We start from the raw sequence: 9,041 nt of genomic DNA on the forward strand, positions 1-9,041 counted from the left end.
TAGTTTTCCGACGTTGATTCTGTGTTGAATCAACGTCGGAATGTTGAATGTTTAAATCGTCTTAAAAATTCTTGTAATTAAACGTATACGTTGTCTGAGCTACAAAAAAACTATTCATCGTTTGACCTAAACACAGAATACGTGTGTACATTCAATAAGTATCTATTAAAAAAGCGTGAGTGATATAGAATGTACCGTAAAACCTCGTAAAACTTCTAATTGAACTGCCTCGGAGTGTTGCTCTTAACGAATCCCAGGTAAAGTAAGATAATCTGCATAAACTTCAAGAAAAAACGGCAAAATTGATCGTGGGTAAAACCCCAAAAGAAAAAAATGTCTTTTCTTTTGAGCATTTCAACAACGATCAAGTTTTGCCAATGTCAATCTGAAAAACGTCCTGGCAATAACATCACCTCAAACAACAAACCAATCTCAAGTGATAGAAAAATCTCTATACTTTTTCATGAAAACGTTTTAAACTTTACATTAGAAGCATTTAATTTGAAACAAGCCATTTGTGCTTTTGATTTATATTATAGTTTGTATATGTACATGTATCTACTAATAAATAAGTAAATATATGGACTTGTGACAGTGCTCTGATAACTTGAATGCTCTGATAATTCGAACACTTTTGCTCGGTCCCTTGAAGTTCGAGTTATCCATGTTTGACTGTATATACTATTGATAGCCAATAACATAATATATAGCCTACTTATAATAAACTAGATAATATTGCCAACTTACAATAGTACATGGTTGACGTATTTTTAAATTATAGCTATACTCTTAGCGCTTAGTCATGAAACCTATGTCATTGCTATTGTGAGTGTGTATATCTGTTAGTCTGTATTGCTATGCATTTCCACACCTTTTAGTCGATAACCTTTCAATCTATGTATCAGTTAATGCATCGATTTGTGTCATTCCATGCATTGCTCTATGCATAGCTCAACACTTCGCTCTATGTGGCACATTATGCATCACTCTATGTGTCACTGAAACCTGCTAAAGCTTTTGGAGCTTCTTTGTAAAGCTTGTATTTATGCTCCTAGCCCCACACTGCCTCAGCACTCATACACCCAAAGGTTGGTCTGAATTGATGTCACTGATATTGCGGTAAATCCTAGAAAAATAAACTTTTACATGCATATTATTAAAGGTAGCAGGGTCAGGAATAATTAATCATAGGGAGTGCCGTAATCTCACTAGGTGATGTGTTCAACTATCTTAATTCTTGATATGACCGCCCATTTGTTGACAAGCAATGTCCTGGTAACAGAGTGCATTTGCTAAGTAGAAACAGGCGTGGCAATAGCTTTCTTGTTGCAGGATGGGCTGTGTATTGGAACATAGCAATGATTCATTATTCTGCTAACTCCTAGCTTGGTAGAGATTTGATTGGTTAGTTTTTGACTTGTGATTGAAATAGTTCCATATAAACATGATTAGGCTAGTTTTATATTAATACAGTGCACAGTTCAGCGGATCTTAATAAAACAGGCTGAACTTGCTTTTAGAGACAAGTGACATGCTAAATGTATTTAGAATCACACCGTCATTGACTATAACTAACTTCTTGGCAAGTGTAACAAAATTTCATATAAATAGTATATTATATTTAAACACAAGGGTGTTTAAAAAAACTACATAAAAAAAATTTGTATAAATACAAAAAAAAATTTAGTGTCCAACCAAACTTCTGAGCTCATTGACTTTATATGTCTGATCATTACACTGCTTATAGTCAGGATACTGACGACACTTATGGAGGAGAGTAAAGTCTTCCTCTGGTACAACCAGCAAACCACAGACCCGTCTGTCGACAACAAATCTATTATTAAACTTTGTTGAATCGATCACCAGAGGTTCGGGTATTGGAACAGTGTCAATCCAATGCCGAACCGATCCAGCGCAGTACTGGGACACCTTAGTGTTAATATTGTTATATACTTTGATTTCTTCATCTAAATCGGTCTCTCCTAGTCGTAATTTGTTAAGTTTGTCATTTGCCATTCGATAGAGCTCGGTGTCAACATTATTCCATTCATAGATTTTCGGTATCAAATGCTGACTTATGTTGCGGAAATTCCAGTTCCACGCTATTTTCTGAACGTTCTTGTTAACGTGTATTACATCTTCCATCGACCAACAGAATTTCCGTTTCATTAAAACCAGAGATTCGGCTAATCTTTCCAACACTAAAATGATGCTGAAGTCTTTTTCAATCCCGTTGACAAACGATCGCACTGATGTAAGGTTATCAAACTCCGTATAGTGAAGTCCCAAATCAGCTGACTGCAGATTGCGAGTAAGCGACAAAATCTCTGTGTTTTTCATTTTTTGCATCCAAGTCGGTACAGGATCATGCTTGGTTGGATCAGATAAAAATAATTCGAAGTCAGTGAGACTCTTTCTTAAAAACACGTTATCAAAATTAACGCTGAAATACTGGTAAGCGGATACAAGGTGAGGAGCAGGTTCTCTGAGGATGGTAATGTACGCCGTTTTTACATCCATTAGCGGCTCTATAGACGTCTTATTAAATACGATATGATTGACCAGCGCTTGGAATTTCCTGTTGCCAGGAGCAGGCATGTTGGATACAGAAGGCATGAACCTGAAGGGCCATGACAAATGAATGTTATTGTTTGACGATGGAACCATCATTGTGAGGTTATACAGATATGCGTACTTCTGGAAAGGTGCTATCATGGTCGTGCTGCCCGACTTGTGTGTCTTGATGAAGACAAAGCTGTTTAGCCTTTGGCAACTCTTTTGTGTTGGCTTGACAGACACAGTTGAATGAGTCATAGCGACTGTTTTGACTTCTGCTGCGGGGCTGTATGCAAAACAAAGAAAATACATAGTAAACAGCTGGAATTGTGACTTGAAGTTAGGGATCAGCGTCTTTACATTCTGATTTAGTCTATAATTCAATTTCATAAGGTAAAACATGGAGCTTGCCACTAACAACTGCATAACTGAAGTTGTATTCTCATGTTTATATTGATGGTCGATTTATGAACTTTGGCTCCCCAGAGGTTATTAAATGTACAAGTGATTACATTTGAGAATTGTCAACTAAAGGGTTTAGAGTTGTCATCTCTATGTTTAGCCTTTTATTTGTCTTAATTTCATTAAATCGACCTTTTTGACGCAACCACATCTTTAATAAGAATAAATTGGAGTTGCTTGACCCAATGATATAAAATCCTCCACAAAGATAGGCGATGGCTATCATATGGGCGGGTTTTAATGATCGAGCTCTGTTGAGATTGTGCTAGCCTGGGTTACGGGGCTAACACAGTTCTCGCGGAGAGGTCGCATTGCCTTCTTAGGTTTTTGGGTATAGGTTTTTATTGCAGATATGCGTCAATCAAGGATAACAAACCAAGAATCAGCAAACCTTGAATTTCTACGTTGAAGGGCTAATATCTAACCAAAAAAATGGATCCATTGAAAATAAAACAGTTCAAATTACCTATTTTTACTAATTTTGATATTTGTAGAGGTCGTAATATATGCTTAAAGTTATATATAATTTACTCGAAATCACCCGAACAGCATCCTTTTTTCTGTAGTTTTTGATTGATATTTTGCCACCTCTAATATAAAATGACAAAGTCTTTCATTGTTGTCACATTGTTTGACCTGGCCAATAAGATGGGACAGCAGGCAAAGCTGTGCAGTGGAGTTTTCATACTCAAAATCTAAATATAAAACCTAATTTGGGCCCTTTCACAATGGCGACTATTAATATCCCGAATGCTTGTGAATGGCAAGTGACTGTTCATAACGATGACAATCTTGGGCAACTATATTTATTTGACAACAAAATGAAACCAACAGATCAGTAAAATAACGACCATTGTTCATAATATTTGTAAATTTACAAGGGGCTTTATTCAGCATATTTTTTGTTCTGGTGCTATGTTTGGGTTCATTCCAACAGAGCTCAATCATTTAACCCTGCCCATATGAGAGCCATGCCTATCTTGTGGGGGTTTTATATCATTGTTTGACTGAGGATAAAAACATCATTTCTCTATCACTCTGTTCTTTACAAATCGAATATAAATTAGAACTCGTCTATCATATATAGACATAATACAATAAGGGCAAAGACAGTAATCGCTGTTGGACAAAAATTTTTTTATCAACCAATCACAGATAAGAGGAATCTATTAACAAATCTTATTGGGTCTTTGCACCTAACCTGAGTGTAAGGCAAACTTATGCTACAGTGACTCTTCCCATTTTTTGATTGGAAAGCACACATTTTAAAATACTACGAAGTCTCCCTAGAGTGTGTACTACAGTACTAGACAATACTAGGAAGTCTCCCTAGAGTGAGTGCGACAGCGCTAGACAATACTAGGAAATCTCCCTCGAGTGAGTGCAACAGTGCTAGACAATACTAGGAAGTCTCCCTAAGTGAGTGCTACAGTGCTAGAGAAACGCTAATGTCCGCTAAGAACTGCACAGCATGCAGTGTTAAGTAATGCAGTGTTAAGTAATCGCAACAAGAGCCAAGCACTCCTAGTCTCAATACATGTACATGAGTGGTGTGCAAAATTCTGGCAGCCCCTAAACAATGCAACATATTTTGTTTTATTTAAGGCTGCTGTGCTGAAAACCACCAGAGCTAAGACACTTTACGTTTATCCAGAACTAGTAGCCTGTGTTCTAGTTATTGTTACTTAGTAATGTCATGTGCGCCACGGAGGGTAAGAATGCACACAAATAGTCTAACATGGTGCAGCGATGATTCAAGGTGGGGGTCTGTCGAACCCGATGATGAGCAATTTCGATGGATTACATCTTAGCCATGCACGCTTAGGTTAAGCAGTATGGTAGAGTAGAGATGACCCTGTTCTCAGTATCTACCACTTCTGGAACTGTCAGATTAACCTGAAGGGATGCATTTCGCAACACATCCAGTCTGACAGAGCCAGGACCAAGTAGTTATTTCACTTGCCCAATGTGTGAAGGACAGAGGTGGATCTTTAAAAGTACTACACGTTGTCAGTGTGGTACAGGGGGGCCTCCAAGTTATGGTCCAGATCCAAAAGATCCAGCAATTTAGGGTCGAAAGCTTGTTAACCCTTTGGCTGGGAAAACGACCAAAATGTCATTTACCGGTTGCGTTGGGAAATGACATTTATGTCGCTTTCGGTAGACCTGTATAAAGCTGTCGCCTAGTAACGTTAAACAAAGGATATGAACACTAGTAAATTTTAAATATCATCAACCAGATATCGGTGGATGATTTACAATATGAAACGATTATCTGAGAGGCGTTGCTTTGTGCTAAAAGCTAAACAAATCGCACCACCTTGGAAAAGAATAAAAGTTGGAAAAACCAGTCAACATCGGCTCGACTTTCAAAATGGAAAATAAAAGATTATTTGATCCTGCGATCGTTAGTGATTTTTTGTCTGATCAGAATAAAAAGAATTCAAATGATACATGTAGAAGTAATGTAAACTTTTTGGACTTTTAATATACTTGGAATATACAGAGAAAACGATCGGTATGGTGGCTCGCACGGCTATGTTATAGCGTTGAACTCTACCGAACGAAAATGCTTCCAAGCATTTCTTTTTTTGCTAAAATTTTTGTTCATAAAAATAAATTTAAGATTTGAGCTATGCATGTTCATAAAATATCGATTTTATTGAATTTTCGAAAATAAATTACACGAGTTTTGGTTGTTTTTGGGGGCTTATACTTGGTCCAAGGGTTAAGAGCTTTTTGCAAAAACAGCATTGAGCAAGACTTGAACCACCAACCCCATGGTTGATAATTCAAGATGCTACTACTAGGCCATCCTGACCCCCTAATAATGATGATTAGAAGTGTCAGGATGAAGCATGGTAGTAGTATGACTGGTTATGAAGCTGACAGTGATGGTTTGAATCCCAATGATGCAATTTCTTTTTCCAACTTCTCACTGCAGCTCCGCACACCTTTTATTACAGTTGGGTATAGATTTGTGAGCAGTTCAAATATGCAGTTAAAACTTTGCATATTTTCATTCCATTGCTTTCATTCAACCAACATTTGACCCGTGTCTCATGTTGCAAAAACCTCAAATGGCTTGAAGTTTTTGAGCCAAACTTTATAGCCAGCTCTTTGCTTTGAGATATTTCTGCATTGTTGCTGCATTCATCAGATGTTCTCTGCATCTGCTGTATCCCAGGACTTTTTCAAGGTAGACAGTGATTGATGAGTTTACTGTGAGTTTTGGAATAAGAGCTCAGTTTAGCATGTAAATGTTTGTAGTAGAAGAACAAAATATTTTAACTTGGATGAAGGGGGTACACTTTAAGACTTTAAGCTTCAAAACGATGTATGGATTCATGCAAAACTGAGATAAAATATGAGAAGATCTGTTTATCAATAAACACAGGGTTGCCATAATTCTTCACACTGCTGTAGGTATGGTCGTATTTACTTTCTTATTCACACAATGCATGTTGGGTGGTAACTAGAAGATGGAGATCCTTATTAGGGAACAAGATATTCCTATCCTCGACAGCTATGTAATATGTACTAATCTGTTTAGATAAATACTAAGTCTCTATTGAGCAATACTCTAGCAACAACTGGGTGCTATGTTGGGTCGACAAGCAGCTCTTGTTTCCATAGAGCGCTATTATAGTAGAGCGATTGTTGTACGTCGCCTTGTGTCAAGGCACATGTCTGCGTATGTAGCAACAGGAAAGCAAGACCTAGGCGCACGCACAATTGCCTTCGTTCACTAAGGCCGTTTCCATGGCACAAAGAAGGCGCATCCCACAGGTCTTTCGCTTCCAAACAGCGGCACTGAATCCCGACAGAATGAGAGCGACACACAACTGTTTCCATGATGGCATCGTAGCACTGTATGGGGGTGTGTCACTACGCTATCGCAATATGGGACCTTAGGAACCTTAGACCGACTAAAAGTGGCAGAAACAAAATTTACTGAGCAAGTAAAGTAGAGAATGATCTTATGCATTTAGGATATTCGCAAATAAAAAATTTTCTTTCTTGTTTGATTAATTTTAATGTGCTTTTTGAAAATACTAAAGAAATAAGTATAAACATGTATTTCCTGTAGCCCTTTTTCCTATGGAAGCTGAATTGGGCCCACAATCATAAACCTATAAGGTGCCCGGAAAAGACCCCCAAACTAGGTTAGTGATGTATGGGCAGTATAGGCTCAACAAACTTTAAAACTGTGACATATGAAGGCAAGTGTGCAACAAAACCACAGATGTTATCCGGCACCCTCCATGTCAGCGTAGGACTTGAAAAATATGTCATCTTACTGTCTTCAACTTAAGTATATGTTTACTTACTGTAACCATATAGCCTTTGTTATACATGAGCTTACACAAAGGTTTAGTAAATTTTATCAGAATGTATCGATAGTCTTTTTATCATTTAGGTCATTTTTGGTGTTTGAGGTGTTCAGACAGTCAGGATGCTTCAAGATTAAAATAAACAAAACTTTATCACGATTAAAACATTTAACTAAAAAGCCCATAAAAATGACAACATAAGATGTCATTGTTGAGATAGTTGATACCAGCTATTGTGTTCAAATTGCAGCATTTCGCCTCTTGTTTCTGTCGGTTGCTTTGCGACTATAGACATCATAATCACATTTTCGTTTGATCCAAACCTTTTAATCACGATCAAGTTTTATCATTTTAATTCGAAAACATCCTGATAGTCAGATCACCTCAAGCTACAAAGATAATCGCTAATTGTTAAAAAATGCTGATACTTTCTGATCAACATTTTTTAACAATTAGCAACTTTCTGTACAGAATAAAAAGTTCATCTTTAATCTTAGGATATTTAGCCTATTGAGTCATCGGTCTCGCAAGTTGATTTAGTTACATGTATTTACAAATTTATACGCATACAAGTACAAGTGCAACATGTATATAACAATATAAAAATATGAAGAAGATGTGGAAAAAGCATGGCAAACCAAAAATCCTTAATATAATACAGGCAAGTGTAGAAATAGTACACATGCCTCACAGTTAACATGGATGCCAACCCATTGCCTTTACAGAAGCGCTGCCAAGCAACAGAATATAAAATTTTACACTCTAGTTTATGCTACTCTAGTGCAATTGTAGAAATTCATACCTTATCATCCATTTTGTAGCAACGTTTCAGTAAATTTAGAAAGGCGAGTTCTGTAAACCATACCTTACCAATCTTTCTGATTCAATATTTTTTAATTGTCATCAATCAATCTCATAGGTTTTCTCTTTGACACCGAAGACACACTAGACACACTAAACACAACAATCCCAGGTCACTTATGAACAAGAACTCACCCCTTGCTGGGAAGGAACCCAGGTGGCAGTTCCTCCACGCGTTCATAACCATCAAACTCGTCATTCGGATGTCCAACGTAGTAGAGAAGGTAAAGTAGAAGTGCTGCCGGAAGAGTCCAGAGAAGATTCAGTAGACGTTTCCTAAGCATTCTTATCATGATGTGTTATGATAACCAGTGTCTCTCACCGCTCACCTATAGCTCACCTAGTTTGAAACTACATGTGGTTATCTTCTGAAAGACTAATTGGTTGTCTGGTATTTCAGAAGACAGGAAAATTAATTAGTTTTTGAACCACAGGGAGGAGCCCCCTACTATATGCCAATGTATGCTAATTTTATTCATGACATGACAATATTGAAGGTGGGAGATCTGTAAGGGCTGGAGGTGAGAATTGGTATGGCTTTGTTGACACAACTCTGTCCACTACAGACACTGCTGGTCAAAAATAGTTGAAATGCAAATAACCAAATACGATTTATATCTTGTTGTGATTCCTATCTGTTGTTTCATAGGCAGCAGTATTATCACTGTAGCATGTAGCACTTTTATGTACCGTACAGATGTTTTATCAGTCTTGTCATATACACTGCGTTTCCATGCTCCAAATAAGTTTGGAGTTGCCCACTGCCGACAAATTCGCACAATACTGTTTCAACGATTCAGCATTGCACTATAGATGTTTCCAAAATTT

General features: G+C 37.3%; 1 protein-coding gene across 1 annotated transcript; it reads right to left on the reverse strand.

Annotated features, from left to right (window-relative positions):
- Positions 1 to 1,525: 1,525 nt before the first annotated feature.
- On the reverse strand, positions 1,526 to 8,560 carry LOC137393711 (galactosylceramide sulfotransferase-like). Its single transcript, XM_068080374.1, has 2 exons — positions 8,349 to 8,560; positions 1,526 to 2,842 (listed from the first exon to the last, which is right to left on the reverse strand). Exons 1-2 carry the CDS (start codon positions 8,504 to 8,506, stop codon positions 1,684 to 1,686), a joined length of 1,317 nt encoding a protein of 438 aa, XP_067936475.1. The 5' UTR covers positions 8,507 to 8,560; the 3' UTR covers positions 1,526 to 1,683.
- Between the last annotated feature and the right edge of the window lie 481 nt (positions 8,561 to 9,041).

Source organism: Watersipora subatra, chromosome 4, assembly GCF_963576615.1.
Source record: "Watersipora subatra chromosome 4, tzWatSuba1.1, whole genome shotgun sequence".
NCBI classification, from domain to species: Eukaryota; Metazoa; Bryozoa; class Gymnolaemata; order Cheilostomatida; family Watersiporidae; genus Watersipora; species Watersipora subatra.

Excerpts from the sequence above, each read along its gene's own strand:
- LOC137393711 (XM_068080374.1), bottom strand. The coding sequence starts at position 8,506 with ATGATAAGAATGCTTAGGAAACGTCTACTGAATCTTCTCTGGACTCTT. Across the intron at positions 2,843-8,348 it reads GGGTTCCTTCCCAGCAAGGG|CCCCGCAGCAGAAGTCAAAA; the intron begins GTGAGTTCTTGT and ends TTTTGCATACAG.